The sequence below is a fragment of the Sinocyclocheilus grahami genome, unplaced genomic scaffold (assembly GCF_001515645.1).
Source record: "Sinocyclocheilus grahami isolate Dianchi unplaced genomic scaffold, SAMN03320097.WGS_v1.1 scaffold493.1, whole genome shotgun sequence".
Taxonomy (NCBI): domain Eukaryota; kingdom Metazoa; phylum Chordata; class Actinopteri; order Cypriniformes; family Cyprinidae; genus Sinocyclocheilus; species Sinocyclocheilus grahami.
In genome coordinates, this window is record NW_015505672.1 from 990,298 (window position 1) to 1,009,625 (window position 19,328).

A 19,328-nucleotide genomic window follows, 5' to 3' on the forward strand; every position below is an offset into this window, starting at 1 on the left:
CGCATCTGGCTTGGCTTTTTAAACCTTAGACCGGGTTCTCCTTTCTGTGTGCGTCTCTTTTGCTTTCTGTCAGTCTCTCTGTTTTGGGGTATCAGAGCAGGACCCCACGGCACGGGAGCCGGCAAGAGCTCTGCGGGGCAAACAGCGCTGAGTAAAGGATGGCAGAACCTGAGCTCATGCCGAGTAAGCAAGCAGAGCAACATCTCCAGAGCACGCACACACATACACGTACTCACAGTTACTCTCACTCACAAGTTGCATAGACATATGCAGTTTTAGATAGACACTAAATCTATGTTTGGAGTAGCATGCTATTATAGAGTATGTATAGTATGCTAATGGTCATAGAATACTTGGAAGACAAGCTCAAAATTTTGAAATGTTCAACTTTATACATAGAAAAGTGCAATGGAATGGCACTCTGTGTCGAACTTCATGCTGTCATTGAGAGAGATGAACTAGTTATTGACTTTAAAGCAAATAAATTGTGTTAATGAGTTAAAAAGTTAATACATTAGATGATATTTGTTGAGACAGGTGAGATATCAAGTAGGATTATACCATTTATGGGACATATCATTATTGTGTAGAATATTGTATCCCACAATGCAGTGCGCTTTTTGAAAAAATTATTTTGAAAGTAGTCTCCTATGCTCACCAAGGCTGCATTAACTTACAGTAAAAATGGTAACATTGTGAAATAATATTACAATAAAAAAAAAACTTTTCTATCTTATATTTTAAAATATAATTTATACCTGTGATGGCAAAGCTGATTTTTCAGCATCATTATTTCAGACATGATTCTTCAGAAATCATTCTAATATGCTGATTTGCTGCTCAAGAAATAATGGTGATACATTTCCCCCCCCCCAGGAGTATTTGAGTATATAGCTCAAAAGAACAGCACTTATTTGAATTTTTTTTGTAACATTATAAATGGTACACTTTTGATCAATCTTGATTAACTGAATATTTCCTTGCTTTAAAAAAAAAAAAAAATCTTACTGACCCCAAACTTTTGAATTGTAGTGTATAAATGGATTAAAAATGCAAAATAATATTTATTTTATTTGTTTATTTTTAAAGCCACTCACTGAATTGAACATAAATGTATGATGTCATGTGTTAATAATTTGACACTACTGTTTGATACAATAATTGTGGAACAAAGCACATTTTTGTCACTTATAATAGGTAGTATACAGTATATAGCATTCTGTAAGTAGTAAGCTATTTTCTATTCTGAACATTGCCACTCTATTTAACACACATGAATGCACACACATACGCACATTTGTATAATGCACACACCACATATGTTTCTGCCTGTTTCCATCATATCAGCTCATGGGACCTGAATTGGCATTATTGTCAAACACATAAGCACACACATTTACACACACGTGAAATGCACACAAATCACATCACATACATCTCGGGCTCCTTCCTCTCCCATCAACTCAGGGGACCTGACTCGGCACCCAGTATCTCTGTCAAACACACACAAGCGCATACGCTCTCGCACACATACAGATACAAACATCTGCAGCAGTACTCAGCAGCGATTCAACTACACTGCACACAGTCCAGAACATTAAACTGCTTATACAGGAGATCCAGTGCAATTCGGTTTAGGGTCCAGAGGCAGAAGTGAAAGGGGCCGTTCATCAAGTCTTCTTTTAGCCTCTTGCTGATGTCTGGCACCTGCAAATGAGACATACAAAAATGTAAGAATGTATCTAAGTGCTGTGATACACTGATTTGGTTCCAGACAATCTGCATATCTCTATAAATGTTCAGCAGGGCCTGAGTAAGGGTTTTGAGTAGGTCGCAAAAGTGCTGAATGATCCACTGTGAAACTCAAACAAAAGGTGAGGAAAAGTTGAATGCCACCCAATTATTGATTGACGGAGGGCCATGAGACATTGGTGGTCTAAGTGTTGCTGTATCAGTTGATTAGATATGTGCTAACTCATCATACTTTGAACAACGTGAATTCATGTCATGCTTTAGTTTCAGGAACGACACATCCATGGATCGTTCATGGACCACCTGATGCATGTTGCAAGCAACAACGGCTGGCTTTTTGCACTTTCTAAAAACTAAACTTTTAAAAACCACTCTGTTGCACTGATGATGAAACGTTTTCAAAATTGTGTTTGTTGTTTGTTTGGGTGCAAATTTTTACCAAGTTGATAGTGCAAAAGTCTTTCTATGCGAAACTATGTACCTCAAATTTTTAGGAAAACATAATGTCAAAATTACAATCAATATTATTAAGGAAATGCCCCCTGCATTTGATGGACCACCCAGGCGTGTGTACGCAAAGTGCTAGAGAACTGATCCTTCTGCCGACACTCATTTTGTTACATAACACCAGAATTGATTCGGTAGTCTTGTTCTCATTCACTATGTGCATATGGCTCAGAAAAGAGGGCCTTTAAAGCTGAGGTTTTCAATTCTTGTTGTCGTTCTCAAAAATGTGTGCTTTAAAACAACACATGACTTGTTTGCTGCACTATAACCACACCTGGGAAAAACAGTCATGAATCACATTTAGTCTGAGCTGATTCAAACACAGTTGGCAGTTTTTGTGTCAGCTAAAGTATAGCTACTGAAAATTAATTTGAGCTTGTTTATGCAAATGGCAATGGAATATTGAGGACTGTGAGGGGCAATTAGTGCAGTGTCATATTCCATATAAGAGCAAAATCCCTCATTCTAAATCCCAAGTTTCCTGTACGCCTGAAGGCTGACTGTAATTCATTCTTGACGTTCTTGCCAACTTAAGCAGAACCGGTGCCAGCAGGCGAGGGTTCGCCAGATTAACAGAATGAACAGCCAGCCATGAATTTGAGACGGGAGACAGAGAGAGATAAAAACGAGGAAGAATGTAACCGTAATTCTATTGCAATCATGCCAGACAGAAAGAGTAAAGAGGGAAAGCTCCTACAGTGTGAATGTTTTTGATGACAGCCATAATGGAATGGGTGGTGGACTGATGTTTTGTGAGGGTTTTGAGATTATATGTAAAGGATTTAAATTTAGTTGAAAGAAAATTAAAGAAAAGTAATTAATTAATCTCACACACACACACACACACACACATGAATGTACATAAACTATTATATGAGGAGTGCACAACTCCTTTATATATCCAATTATAATCTGTCATACAATTTTATCCTTTTAATTGTTTTTTAATTTTTAAATTGCAATAATGGAATAAACTTATTACACCATATATAAATAAGCACAACATATTATATGTGTAAATGTATCATATTCTTGTGAAAACCCACATTAGAGCAGTGTACAGTTCTTTTATATATTCAGTTAAATTCAGTCAAATATTGGTAAATATTTGCAAAAATATTAAAATTTTTGCAAACAGGCCTTTTAATTATTTTTCTTTTTGATTAACCTTTTTTCATTTTTTACATTTTAAAATATTACCGTATATGTGTGTGTGTGTCTTTTTTAGTTTAACATTTTTAAATACTGTATTTCTTTTATTATTTTATTTTATTTTTAGTGTTCTGATGCAGACACCCCTTTTTCTTTTTAATTGTCTTAAGTAATGAGGAGTCGACTACAGTTGCTTCATTTGCATTGCTGCATCACACCCATTAAAGGATTGAGCAGCGGGTTCCCGGTGAGGCCAGAAATGATCCACTCGCCCAGAGGGATCGAGCCTATAAAGGGTTCTGGATGTAATCCAGAGTATCACTCAGACAGTATAAATTAGCAAAAGCCCCTATAAATAGAGATAGAGAATGTTTTTTATGTAGCGATTGTGGGATTGTCCTTCTAATTTATTCGAGAGACACTCGCCTGTTACAGTAGTGTCATTCCCTCAGCTAAAGATTTCTCAATAAAACAGACCATATGCATTTAAGATTACCACCTATTTTGGAAGCGATCTATCTGTACCTGCCAGTTTTGGAAGCAGCCTGTTAGCGCAGCCACCCCTCTTAATTAGTTCCGCAACAGCTCTCACAGGTGCTCGCCAGCTCTCTGGAGTCGTTTACACTTATATCAATCTCACATTGTGGAACCATCTGGCCAGCCTATTGTACAGCAGCAGTCTTCCCACAACACTGGTGTTGTTTGCGTTTGTTAAGCAGATGCTATCTGGAATGCAAAAACGTGTATTAGAGAATCAGGGATTCAACTGAGTTACATCTGAAATGAATGGGGCCTGAAGGTAGCCGTGCCCCTCATATTTGCTTATTTATAGCTGGAAAGCATGGGCTGATATTTCTAGGGCACATTTCCCAGAACAAGCTGTATAACTTGCATGTATTGCAGTATTCTTTCCGACTTTTTTCCATCTATAAACTTTTAACATTCATATTTGTGTACTCATTCTGTCCTTGGAGTCACTGTGTGCAAGGAGTGATTAAAAACTGTTGGCTTTTTTAAACAGTGACCCCAAAAAGTAGTTGTGCATTTGCAAATGTATGAAGTTCATTGCATAGTTATATAAATTAAATGTAATGCAATGCCAAATAATGGTAGACCTTCCAACTGCACATTCAGAAAGTGTCATATATAGTACCAGTCAAAAGTTTGGGGTCAATATGATAAATTTTTTGAAAGAAATTAATACTTTTATTCAGCAAGGATGCATTAAAGGGGTCATATGACGTTGATGTTGACGTCATATGACATTATTTTGTGTATTTGGTGAAATGCAATGTGTTTATGCGGTTTGAGGTTCATAAAACTTCATTGTATGCCCCGCCTTTCTGAAACGTGTCGATTTTTACAAAGCTCATCGTTCTGAAAAGTGAGGTGTGCTGTGATTGACCAGCTATCCAGTGCGTTGTGATTGGCCGAATACCACAAGCGTGTGACGGAAATGTTACACCCCTTACCATCCTGTGATGCCATTGTGATGTGTGACGAAACAAAACCAATAAAAACCCATTACAAACAAGGCATTTGTTGCATCCAGTGGGGACATAATTACTGATTATAATGACTTATACTGTTTTTTTACGAGTTGCGTTGCATATTGCGCCGCGTAAACACAAAACCATGTCTGCATTTGTGATCGGAGAAACGACAAACAACAAGCGCTACTCTACACTGCTCAAAACTCGCGTTTGAATCATCAGCGGCAAATTCTTTAAATATGAAAACGTATTTACAGGCTGTGAGTCAGAAGTGCCAGACTGTCCTTGCAAAGTTGGAATTGCCCCACTTTATAGAAACAACCTTTATGCACAGCATTGTAGGCTACTCTCCCAGGTTCAGGAAGCAGTCCTCCGTAAAATGCGCTGCACACATCTGAATATTTGGGTTGAACTGTTCTGGAACAGTGTTGTAAATACTTAGTAATACTGAGTCTTAACTTTTTTAAAGAATATCTCTTTAGATTTGAGACTTTAGTCTTTGCAATTTTAGGGATCTTATCTATGCACGAACAGCTTGTACCACTCCAAAGAGAAAGGAAAACTTGAAATTGCATCATATGACCCCTTTAAATTGATCAAAAGAGACAGCAAAGACATTTAGAATGTTACAGAAGATTTCTTTTTCAACTAAATACTGTTATTTTATTGTTCTATTCATCAAAGGATCATGAAAAAAGTATCACAATTTCCACAAAAATATGAAGCAGCACAACAGTTTGCAGCATTAATAATAAATATTTATTGTGCAACAATTCTGCATGTTTGAATGATTTCTGAAAGATCATGTGACACTAAAGACTGGAGTAATAATACTGAAAATTCAGCTTTGCATCACAGGAATAAATTGCATTTTAAAAAATAGAAATAGAAAACATTAATTTTAAATTGTAATAATATTTCACAATTTTACTGTTTTTACTGAATTTTTAATCAAATAAACAGCCTTGGTCAACATAAGGGACTTCTTTCAAAAACATTAAATAATCTTACCGACCCCAAATTTTGAACGGTAGTGTATACTGTATATACAGTGTATAGTAAAACATTTCACAAAAATAAGTTTGTTAGGCTAAATATTACATTTCATTAGCTCATTAGGTAGTATATTTATTGACATGAATACTTTTTAAAAGTGTGGCTTAAGTGTCCACACTCTTTTTGCAGCCATTGTAATATGGCTATGCTCTGGCGTGTCAAGTGTTAACTGTCTCTCACCTGTGTAGTCTTACATGTGAAATGAAACTTGGCCTAAGGTCTACAGTTTGTCTATAGTATTTCACAGACCTGCCCACATTGAGGCAGACTGTCTATCACCTTAACAACACTCTTCCAGACTCTCACAGACTTAGGGACTCTCCGTTTGACACAGGCCAGCCTGCTCTTTTCCGCTGTATGCGATCAATAGGGCTGAGAGTAATGGAATGGCTCCATTGATTTTATGCAGTCCAATTCACTTACAACGAAATGATGCTTTCTATAAACAAATGGGTTTTAACATTTACACCTCTTGAGCCTTTAGTTTTACTCGCATTGATTCTTTAAATGCTAGTTTATTTATGAAAATGGGTCAGACGGTAAATTGGAGGGATTGATTGTTGGAGGGCGGTGTTTGTTATATTACTTCATTATTCTCTGTTTATCAGAGACTTACTGTACATCTTGTTAACTAGAGGTTAAGCATCTTGCTCAAGGGAACAATAATGGTAGCTTATAAATCAGCCTTCTGGGGTCTGTAATCTTTTTTTGCATTATATTACTTGTGCAAAATTATGTTGCAAATATATGTAAATTGAATATCTCGAGTTGAAACAACGCAACTATCAACATGAAACATTTACAGTAAAGAGAAAACCCTCATCTTGTCTTGAAGATAATGAACAAAAGTAAGTAATCATCTAATGCTCTTAGAAGTACCTGAAGTACAACTTCTGGCTATTTTAAACATAGTCAGGCTCCAATAGAATCTACGCCCACAGAATTGGAATGTCTGTCATTCACAAAGTTCCAAACATGCAAGTGTGCGGAATGTTCATTTTATAAATCTTTTGGATAATTTGGTTAGCCACCAAAAAGAATGTAGTACTCTCATTCTCTGTTTAACACTTGTTTACCTGAGAATACAATATAAAATGTTTTTTGTTGTAGGACAGAATTCACTAAATTAGCCTAATTTGAGACTTTAAGCTATAGGCTAGACTTTGCTAGAGCTTTTATATAGCTTTTGATTCAGTAGGTATTGGATATAGCCCTTGCAACAATAATCCCAAATATATGATATAGAACGAATGTTCTAAATAATATTCACAAATAAGCGTTTTCCTTGTTTAAACAATAGTGAGAACAAATGTGTTGTTTCAATTTGTCCTTCACTCTTAAAAATAAAGGTTCTTTACTGGCATCCAAGGTTCCACGAAGAACATGTAAAATCCATGGGAACTTTCTGATGCACAAAAGGTTTTTTATAGTGAAAAAGGTTCTTTAGAATATTCAAATGTTCTTTTAGGAACTAGTTTTTTTTGGGGGGGGGACCCAGAATGGTTCTTCTGTGGTATTACTGCAAAAATTACTTTTTTTTTGTTTTTGACATATCAGTATTTATGTCCTTTTCTGTCTAGTGATGTTCCCTCTGTTCTGTAGTAGACATGCTGCTTGTACAGATACTGTGTGCTGCTGAAACTTGATCTATAAGGAGCGCTTGTGTTGTTGGACACTGCCTCTAGTGGGCAAGAGCAAAATCATCTGCTGACAGGTAAAGTGTTTAGAATAAGCCTCTGCTCACATTCAAGTGTGAAACAAATGCATAAATCATGACAGAATTGTATGATTATTATTTTAGCTAAACAGTCCCTTTGATATTAGTTAAAGATAGAATTAAACCTCTTCACACTGACCTTGCACTCTTAAAAATAAAGGTTCTTTATTGCCATCTGAAGAACCTTTAACATCAATGGAACCTTTACATTACACAAAGGTTCTTCATAGTGGAAAAAGGTTCTTAAGATTATTAAAATGTTCTTCACACAAAGAAAAAACTAATGTTTTTTTAAGAACTAATGACAAAAAGGTTCATTGAGGAACCCAAAATGCATGGTTCTTTAATGGCATCGCTGTGAAAACACCCAACCTTTATTTTTACCAGCGTAAACGATATATCTATAATTTCTGGCTCTGTTAAGTCTTTTTTCATTTGTTTAAATTCAGGTTAGTACATTAACTGATATCTGTGACATTTCTGTTGGTTTCTATAGGAAAGATTCCCTGTTGGAGAGAGATGGTGCTGAGCTTGCAGTTGGTGATGAAATATTAACTCATGATGGGTATTTTAAGACTTCTCATATCTCTGGTATAGGTTACGAGAATCACGCTGCACCTCACATCAATACAGCTTACAGCAGAAGACTCAGCAGGAGACACGGTCATACAGATTTATGAGGATGTTCATGTATACAGAATGAAAGAAAACCTGGTAAGAGTTCAGCTTTAGAGGGTTACAAGAGGCTTGCATAAGTGGACGATAGTAACCCTGGTTTCTGCTAGATGTGTCATATTGACTCAGTCGGTGTCTGGGAACGCCCTCAACTCTTTACAGCATCTTTTGCGAACCTTTCCCATATCATCTCATTTATTATTTGTTGTATTTGTTAATATAACACACGCCGTGGACTTACTCTTTGCAGTCAGTCATTTTGTCAATAAATCCCTGATTTTTGTAATAGAATAACTGACAGAAGCTGCTAAATCCAACAGTATGTGGCATATCTGTGGTAAACAAACACAGCCGGTTAAGGCAGTGTGAGTGAAGTGTGCCCCGACCTCCCTCTGATCCACCAGTTTTCCATCTCTCAGGGTGGAGGGTGGAGCTCAGGAGCCGTGCTCTTGAGTCCAGACCATATGGCACCTGAACACTTGAACATTTGTTTTGCAAATAATAATAAGCATAAAATATGATGTAGCTTGTCAAAGTGGTTTTTAGAATTCCAGTGCTCTGAAGCATTCTGAAATAGCCGGGTCAAATTTCACCACTAAAGCAAAAGAATTAAATTGACTCATTTTATTATTTTATATATGTTCATTATTTTATATTCACTCTAAAAAATGCTGTGTTAAATATAACCCAGCGCTGGGTTAAAAAGGGACAAACTCAGCTATTTGGTTGTTTTGACCCAGCGGGGGTTTTTTTTTTTTAGAGTGTTCTATTATTATTATTATTATTATTATTATTATTATTATTATTATTATTATACTTTTTGCATAATGAGAATTAATGACATTTTAGGTTTAAAAAAACTAATATATATTTTTTTATATTATGAGACTTTATTTTCATAACAATTAAGCATAGAACATTTATATTTCAATTGTTTAGTAAATTTGTCAAGTATAATAGTAAGTATACATCATGGTAATATATGTTGTCCTAAGTTTAATTAAAAAAATTTAATTTAATTTAATTTTAAAAACATTATATCTGGACCAAATAATTTTTATTATTGTAAATAGGGTCAAGATGTGCTTAATTGTCAAAAATAAATAAATAAAATTAAGATAAAATAAAACATTCTTATGAAGTGGCTTCAATTTCTTATGTAAAACATATTTTTTTTATCTTTCATATTCCTTTTTTCTTTGATTGTGGAATAAAATATGACCCAGACATTTCCTTGTGAGATTCATCCATAAAACCAAAAATGTGCTCTTGCTAGACAGTGAAAATATATGTGCATTATTTCAGGACATAGCCTTTAGACGGCATCTATGCTCTCCTTTTCAAAGAAACATTACCTTGGGCAGCACCAGAGGGATTGAGATGAAACAAGCATGTAGAATTGTCCGGAATTTGAATCCGTATTTGTAACACTAATTTGTAACCTCTAACACTAGCATTCTCTATTCTGTCTTCTTGTTTTCTTTTTTCTTTATTATTAAAAAAAATAAAAAAATAAAAACACACACAGAGACTTGTCACAGCACTTACATATTATTGCCCTTTTGTTGGTTTTGATTGCTTCTATTGTCCTCATTTGTAAGTCGCTTTGGATAAAAGAGTCTGCTAAATGACTAAATGTAAATGCACCCTTACAGCATTATATATTGCAACTAGCAATGCTTGAGTAAAAGTTCAAATCTTTTTTATTTTATATCTTTATACTTGGATGTTATAAGTTGTACTGAGTAAATACAGCTGGATAAAACAAAAACGGTGTCCGTCTTCATTTCAGGCTGCAAAGCAACAAAATGTAATTATTTTGAAGGGGGGTCATTCTTTTCTATACCCACTGTAGAGTCTGTAACTTCCTGACCCTAAAGTGAGCGTCAGTCCACATTCATCTAAATGATAAAACCAATTCAGGTTCCTAAACCGCACAAAGAATATGCATTAGAAAGGAATCATCATTACTCAGTGGCCAAACAGCTCAGAGTATCGAGATATGAGAGTGACACAAACATAATCAATACTCTATGAATAGGGTGGATTAGGAAGCATTTGCCGCTGGACAAAATTTTTCGACTATCCGTAAATATTTCACAAAGGTGTCATATTTGATCCCGCACCTCACTCTCTCTGTCATCTATTCTTGTCTCTTCTGAACATTCTGTCCTCCTCCTATTGTTACTGACACACACACACACACAGACACACATTCTCTTTCTCACTTTGCACGCCTCTAACTCTCCAGAGCTTATGCCGATATACATTGACAGTCTTTCTACACCAGCCTTGTCTATATCCTCCTCTCAGACACGCATACAGTTCCCCATCTTTTTTGCTCCTAAACAAAAATGGCTATTTTTAGCACACCCTCCTCTCTGTGGAAAGTGCAGAGGAATATACACTGAGCACTTAAAGTGGAGTAAAATCAAAGATGCCAACAGGCACCTCTCCCTGAATGGTTTAAAGCTACCAACCTTTTCCTCTGGATGAGCTAATAATATCAACATCAAAAAGCTCCTGGTGTTCTGAAAACATGCAATGCCGTCATTATTTTCCTTTCTAAAATTATCTGCCAAATAGCTCTGAGCATCTCTGTGACATTTAGACAATGCACGACAACATTGAAAGGAACAATCAACACAGCTTTTGGATTTCATATATCATCTTTGTTGTATTTGCAGTATTGATAATTTGGAAGGGATATATGCATGACTCGATTTATAGATTGTCCACTGGTGGTGCTTGTAAAGTGCTTTTTTTTTTTTACATCCAGCAACACTGAAGACACTGTTTTTCAGTGGTTACATCCTAAAAAACATGGCTGCATTGTAGAGTGAATATTACATACTGGATCACACTAACAGGAGTGTAAAACAGTCATTGTCTTGGGGCATGTCTTTTACAGCCAGAATGGGTTGAAATAGACTAAATTCAACTCTCTGCCAATTTAAGTGTTTGTATAAGTCTAGACATCCCACGGCCTGTTGAGGCTATAGGGCCTGAAGAGCTTTATGGATATACACACATGCCCAAACACACACACATATAACACTGTATTGCATAATTAAGCAATAGGAGAGACTTTCTTTGCAGGCTCAACAACATGGGATGGACACATACAGAACTCGTCTCAATCACTGCAGCCTACTCATGTACTCATAAGGCCAAAGGCAATCAAAGAATGGAACAACAGTTCACTGGTTCACAGGTGCAACTTCACTGTATTTTAAACCTATATCAGAAACTCACAACACTGCGTTTATGTTTTAAGTTATCATGAAATCTAAATATTTACTTAATAATGGTCCTGGATTAAGGGTGTATGATTTGTCAAAAAATAAAAATAAATTTTTCCCCCTCATTGAATATGAGAAAATGTAGTAATTTAATTTAATAAAAAAATATTACTGCTGTAAATTTGTGTGATAAACTGAATTGACTATTAAATTAATAATAGAAATATAGCTATACTGGAAGGAGACTTCATGGTTATATGGTTTTGACTAAATTTGGTCTTTAAGCTTTTTCTCCCCGTCATTTTCTTTTTTTAAAGAAAAACATTTGTGAAGACAAAAAAAATAAATAGATTGCATAAATTGATGCACATCCTTCTAAACCGGGGCAATGGACTGATTATGAGATGCTAACAAATATGATTTTTGTGACATTCAATGCGGTCATTTAGCATTTCAAATGACATTTAGAAAATAAACACACAGGCCAAATGTGATACGAGAAACTGGTGCACCTGCAAGCAAAGCAATGACTGTGTTTTTCCAGTGTTTCACAGATGTGCCTGTCCAATGAGGAAAAAAAGAAGGCTTCAAAGAGGTACTGTTATAGCCCTGACATTTGACACTGCCAGGTCTAGCACCAAAAGCACAATACATGTTATGGTCATACATTAAATATAAGGTTACAGTGAAAATGTTTGTGGATTAGGATGATACATGTGATACACCAACAGCATATTGTCTGATATCATGCATAGGAAACCTGCTGTTTGCCTGCATTAGAGCTGAAGTGGGTCATTTCTGTTCCCCTAGTGGAATTACAAAATGTTGCTGTGTTGTGCTGCTTATACATCAGAGCAGTAATTTGAAAGTGCCACACTTTTGGGGGAAATTAACCCACAAATGGATTACAGAAAGTTTTTAACATCAAAAAAAAAAAAAAGACACACTTCAGCTTTAAAGCATCCAAACGTAAGTTTAGTACATTTCTTAGGCACTGGCTAAGCACTGTAGGGCATCAGTTTGGATAGATTGGTTTAACATTCAGGTTTATACACTTTGTTAAACCTACCCGAATTGTGCGTGTTGCATTGATGTCTATATTCTGAATTTAAAAAAGAAAACATAGTTAGCAGCAGCTGTGAAAGCAGCATCTGCTTCTAAATTAGCAGCATCAGCACATTAGGTTTGCTTAAAAATATTAGAGAGTCAAAGACAAAGGCACCTGCAGCCCAGGTGAGATATTGGAATGGATGTGGGTGAGAAACCTTCTATTGGTACACAGTCATGTGCCACATCAAATAATAGAGTCAAATCGTCAGTCCATCCATAAAGAGTCTCAGGATTTAGTGTCTAAAGAGCCAAGAGAAGGAAAACAGTATTTTTGCTGCCTTGATAATGGCTATTAGTTGAAGGAAGGGCCGCAACAACTGTGGTTGGAGCCAAAACATTTGTAGAAATCCTTCCATAGTTTCTTTCTGTTGATTCATTGTTGTTTGGCATTATAGAGTTTCTTCATCATAGGATACGTATGTAAGCCTGTAAATCTAGATTACAAGGTCACCTGAAGCTAAGACAAACAGAGTCCCAGCAATCAATGCACTAATGCTGCACTGTCCATCCAAATGCACTGCTGAGTGTCTTTTTATACTTTCACTCACAAACCAAAACCTGAAAACTGAAAACAGCACCTTTGGATCACAATAAAACTTTGCAGATAAAAATAGATGTATATATGTATATATACAGACCAAGATACATATTGTTGTAATATTCTAGCTCACTAGTTTCTGGATATCACTTTCTCTTGAGTTTAAAATCCATGCCATTAGGATTGGTTTTGAGGCCATGCAACACTATAATACCTGTGTTTTTTCTCGATCAAAGGCAGTAAAAAAGACAAAACGTCTAACAAGCTCTATCAAGGTTTTTCTGAAACATCTGAAAATGATTTTAAGATGACAGACACACCAGTGATTAAAAATAATCTGACATCATTGCTACAAATTTGCTAGGGGACATTAAAGTGTGAACTACAATATGGCTCATTAAGTGACAAAGTAATTTGAATATCAACTACATTTTGGACTATCTCTGCAGCTTCCAGCAGAATATACACTGAACAGTATGCTCTTACACAAAATACATCAAGCATTTTTTTTCTGTGGCACTAGGGTGTTATTTTGCTTATTATTCATTTAATGTGTAAATATGTTTTTGTATGTTCCTTATCCTGAAGAACTGCAAATAAAAATGGACAAGAAATGAGAAAAGAAAATCCACTGAATGACAGTGAACCCAGACACCGTAGACTATAAATAACATAAAACATGACATGTAGAGACATTCATCTTGTCTTGAAAAGCTTTGCAGCAGGATAATCGTGAAGGAGTATATACAAGTGTTGTCCATACATACGTATTGTGGATCCACACACAGCTAACGACACAAAAGCAGGCAGTTTTCTTTGACATTCCCAGCCTGATCACTACAATATCGCAAAAATAACAGACAACTGTCTTGAATCTATGTGAATATTGGTGTTCTAACAAGCTATGTAGAGACATTCATCTTGTCTTGAAAAGCTTTGCAGCAGGATAATCGTGAAGGAGTAGATACAAGTGTTGTCCATACATACGTATTGTGGATCCACACACAGCTAACGACACAAAAGCAGGCAGTTTTCTTTGACATTCCCAGCCTGATCACTACAATATCGCAAAAGTAACAGACAACTGTCTTGAATCTATGTGAATATTGGTGTTCTAACAAGCAGCAGGAGAGTGGATGAAACTTCTGTGAATATTCTTTCTATCATATACATGTACTGCATGTGACCGCAAACCTTTTTAACAGCAGATGAAGCACACAAATGATATTTCTTTGGCGAAGCTTGGCTTTGAGATGTTGATGGAAATATACCGACACTCATGTGCTGTTTATTTGTGTTCCACAGTTTCGTATAAATACTTGGCTCTTGATTCGGATAAGGTGTTGGATGATATAGATGACTCCATGCAAACATGGATGAATACTTGGATTGTGGATGGACCTAGATGTACGGTTAGACTTTCAATGAAGAATTGGAGATTGGAAATATCATGACAATAACTGAGGAGTTCAACTTCACAATCCTCCTTCGAACATGGCTAACTAGTCCTTTTATAATTCAATTCGTACCTGCTCCCCGAATGACTAGACATCTGTCAGCATTTTTTTGATATTAACATAATTTGTATTTGCTAAAGTGCAGTTGGCTGTCTTGAGGTTCTCTTCCTGAAAGTCCTCGTTGTTGTTGTTGACACCTTCTTGGATTTCCATGTAGTCCGACTTGCTGATGGTGGATCCACTTCGACTTCCCTTCAGCTCTTCTTGTGAATCGGCTTTAGGAACGTTAACTTGGAGATACTGTGCCTGCTCCTCGCCTTCTGTTTCTCGATGGTAGAAGTAGTTGAAGTTGGAGACGATGACGGGCACTGGGAGGGCGATGGTCAAGACGCCAGCGATGGCACAGAGGGATCCGACAATCTTTCCTCCGATGGTTGTGGGCACCATATCGCCATAGCCAACAGTCGTCATTGAAACCACAGCCCACCAGAATGCATCCGGGATGCTATAAAACTGTGACTCGGGTTCATCAGCTTCTGCAAAGAAGACTGCACTGGAAAAGAGGATGACTCCGATGAAGAGGAAGAAGATGAGTAGACCTAACTCTCTCATGCTGGCTTTGAGTGTCTGGCCAAGAATCTGAAGTCCCTTTGAGTGACGGGAGAGCTTGAAGATTCTGAAGACTCGTACAAGTCTGATGACCCTCAGAATTGCGAGAGACATGGCTTGTTGCCCTTGCTGCCCGTCCTCTGCTGTCTCGGCCAACTCCGTTCCCAGCGTGATGAAGTAGGGAATGATGGCCACCACATCAATCATGTTCATTATGTTCACAAAGAAGCTGGCTTTACTAGGGCAGGCAAAGAAACGCACCAAGAACTCGAAGGAGAACCAGATGATGCATAGCGTCTCTAGAATGAAGAAAGGGTCTGTGAAGTAAGTAGATGTGTAACTGGTTGTGGAGTTAGTGACAGCAGCCTGGACTTTGTGCTTCTCCTCCTCATCGCTGCGGAAGATAGGTAAGGTTTCCAGGCAGAAACTGACGATGGAGATGAGGATGACCATGACAGATATGATCGCTATAATCCTAGCTGGCCCAGAACTTTCTGGATACTCGAACAGCAACCAGACCTGCTTCTGAAACTCATTGTCAGGCAATGGCCTCTCCTCCTCCTTGATAAAACCCTCGTCCTCCCGAAACATCTCAATTGCTTCCTCTCCAAGCTCATAAAAGCGTATCTCCTCTGAGAAAATATCCAAAGTGACATTGACGGGGCGCCGCAACCTTCCGCCCGATTGATAGTAATAGAGTATGGCGTCAAAGCTGGGGCGGTTTCTGTCAAAAAAATACTCATTCCTGAGCGGGTCAAAGTACCTCATGCGCTTCTTGGGGTCCCCCAGTAATGTTTCGGGGAACTGCGAGAGGGTCTTGAGCTGTGTCTCGAAACGCAGACCCGAGATGTTGATGACCACTCGCTCACAGCACTCCTGCTCTGTTCCGGGGTCATAGTCCTGAGGAAGACCAGGGTGTGCTGCTGCCTCATCTGAGGGGTCGCCTGTGGCCACAGTCATTATGCAGGAGGGTGAGGCCTGCACTTTTCACGGAGGCAGGGCACCACTGGGTGGGAAATCCTCACAGAAGGGGGCTTGACACCGTAGAGAACTAAGGGCAACAGCGTGCTACTGGGTGGGTCAACTGAAAGACAACAAATGATATTTTAAGACAGCATGCAGATATCTTAAAGATTGTGTCTACAGAGTGTCTAAAGCACATGTGTCAAACTCCGGTCTTGGAGGGCCACTGTCCAGCAATGAAGTGTAGCTCCATCCAGCTACAAAACAACTGCCTGGATGTTTCTAGTGGAGGGATGGGCAACTTCGGTCCTGAAGGGCCACTGTCCTGCAGAGTTTAGCTCCAACCCTTATCAAACACACCTGAACAAACTATTCAGTGTCTTCAAGATCAGTGGTTCTCAACCCTGGTCCTGGAGGCACCCCAACACTGCACGTTTTGCATGTCTCCTTAAACACACCTGATTCAGGTCATCAGCTCATTAGTAGAGACTCCAAGACCTGAAATTGGTGTGTCAAAGGCTGCGTTTACACTTGGCATTAACATGCGACCTGTATCTGGATGTTGTCCACATACACATTGAAAAGACAAGTGTAAACGTGCTTCTGATCGGAATGTTATCCGATCAGCATGTCCTGGTCCAGAGGTAGTCGAGGACGCATTGTGATCGGATCTCAGTGTAATGTAAACGCAATCCAGCCATCGTGTCTGCGTTTGCAGGTCGACATCATGCAAAACGCCACCCCCTCTCACCTGAACTGTCAGAAGAACAGAGCGCTAGTGAGACTTGTACATTTATTTTGATTTGTAAATTGTCCCGCGACTGAAAATTGTTTTCAAAAGAAAACCCACCACTTCAGGTTGACTTTGCACCGCAGACTTATTTAAATATTGCGTGGGAAATACAGATCCGATCGGTTATCCAGATCGAGTAGTCAGCTGATGGTGCCAAGTGTAAACACGCCGTGTCCTGATTGACTGATGATCTGATCTGCTTGATCAGATCGCATGTTAATGCCAAGTGTAAGCAAGAGAAAGGAGACATGAAAAATGTGCAGTGTTGGGGTGCCTCCATGACCAGGGTTGGGAACCACTGTTCAAGATCACTGGAAAGCTATAGGCAGATGTGTTTAATTAGGGTTGGAGCTAATCTCTGCAGGACAGTGGCCCTCCAGGACAGAAGTGGCCCATCCCTGTTCTAGTGAGTCTGAAGACCTTGATTAGCTGGCTCAGGTGTGTTTAATTAGGGTTGGAGTTGGCTCTCCAGGAACTGAATTTGACAACCCTGGTCTAAAGGCCTTCTGTAACAAAAGTAAGGTGAACACAGGTAAAGTGGGACACTTTCTGATAATGTGTTATTGGCGTTTTTTAAAAAATATGATTCTAATGACTTAGCCTTTCGCTCATTACATTTAAATTTTTTTAATGCTTTGCTTGTCACTCTAAGGGAAAAAAATGGGTAAGGTAAATATTATTTATGAAAAATGTTTATCATAATATAAGTGTGTCCCTAGAATAATATTCAGGAGAGAGACCACACAGTCAGTACAAAATGGCAAAGCTTAGGCAGAAATTATATCTTAAATATAGCACAATTTATATAAAACGGCATATTTAGTTATGCATTCACATGCAAAGCAGTTCCTTGGTCATCTTAAAGAAAGCACCACAAAATGAAGCTTTTCGACAAGGCCTGTCAATTCTTTTTGGTGTGCTGCAATGGACAAATAGCCATTCACATAAAACTGCATCTCTCACAGTGCAGTCATGTGAAAGAGGCCCTTCTCTATGAGACATGCACATCCTACATAACCATGCTGTATCCATTCAGTGCGTTCCCTATCCCTTTATCCTCCTTTAACATGAAATACCGAACGCTCAAAGAAATGCATATGGCATGCTGATCGTACATATTTGTTAGACGCGTTTCAATGTAATGTTTCTTGTCCCAAACGGTGCCAGCATGCTCTAAAATATTCAGCAGATGCAGCCTATGAAATATTAAACTTCAGGAAAATACATTTTAGGCTTTAACAAGACTTTGTGGTCTCTCTCTTTTCACTCCCTCCTCATAATATTATACATGATGCATAACTGTAGATAATAAAATACACACAAATCCCAAATAAATGAATAAAGCATCATGTATTCAATAGTCCAGACTACGTAATCAGAAATGAGACATTATACCTGCTCGGATAAACTTCTAAATCACCCCTGTGGTTCCTCAGGCTCCCAGAAGTCACGACAGCCTTCTCGAAGTGAGGATAGCACTCCAGCGTCTGTGTGGCTGAGATGAAAAGGACAAACACACATCTGATTCCTTAAATCCCAGCTGCTACTGTCCACCGTAGCTCTCGGCGCACCGGCGTATTGTGCATAACGGGGCAGGCGGGGAGGAGGGGCAGAGAGGTACAGTATGCGGGTGTGTCCTCGTCTACCCCAGAGCTCCCTTACAGCAGGTTGTTTGAGAAGGACAAGGAGGAAAGAACAGGGAAAAAAGCGTATGATGCAAAGGAAGGAAGATCTCTTCATTCCACATTTAAGGAGGCATTAAGCAGTCCATAAAGGGCACCACAGCCTTTGCTAGACAGGTTGTAACAAACGACAGAAGAGATGAATGTGAAATATCTGCAGTAGGCACAGCATCGCGCTTGCCCATTAAGTAAGTATTAGTCTTTCAGGGATTACATTAATTAATTGGACAGCTAATTTTTACATTAATGGGAACGCTCTTTTAAGTGACTGATAATAAGCTACTGATAATTGTGCAGTGTGTGAGAGTCAATGACAAAGTATGTCAGACATAATAAAAATAATTTCTCTTCACCTTGAATACATGAGAATTTTTTAATGTTTCAAACATTTTTCAAGTAAAAACTACACATTTTTATAATCATGATTTTTTTTAAATTATAAAGTTTTCCACTTGATGTGATCAATATGTTATTTCTTTATTTTGGTCACATGACAACAAAATGGCTGACATAATACCAATATTGTAAGAATTTCAGCCTTTTAATTAGCCTTTTTGTTACTTTTTTCTCAGGACAGTTATG

General features: G+C 37.9%; 1 protein-coding gene across 1 annotated transcript; it reads right to left on the reverse strand.

Moving 5' to 3' along the window:
* Positions 1-14,343: 14,343 nt before the first annotated feature.
* On the reverse strand, positions 14,344-18,814 carry LOC107554174 (potassium voltage-gated channel subfamily A member 2). The gene is made up of 2 exons (XM_016236599.1): positions 18,460-18,814; positions 14,344-16,392 (listed from the first exon to the last, which is right to left on the reverse strand). Exon 2 carries the CDS (start codon positions 16,266-16,268, stop codon positions 14,787-14,789), a length of 1,482 nt encoding a protein of 493 aa, XP_016092085.1. The 5' UTR covers positions 16,269-16,392; positions 18,460-18,814; the 3' UTR covers positions 14,344-14,786.
* Positions 18,815-19,328: the final 514 nt, after the last annotated feature.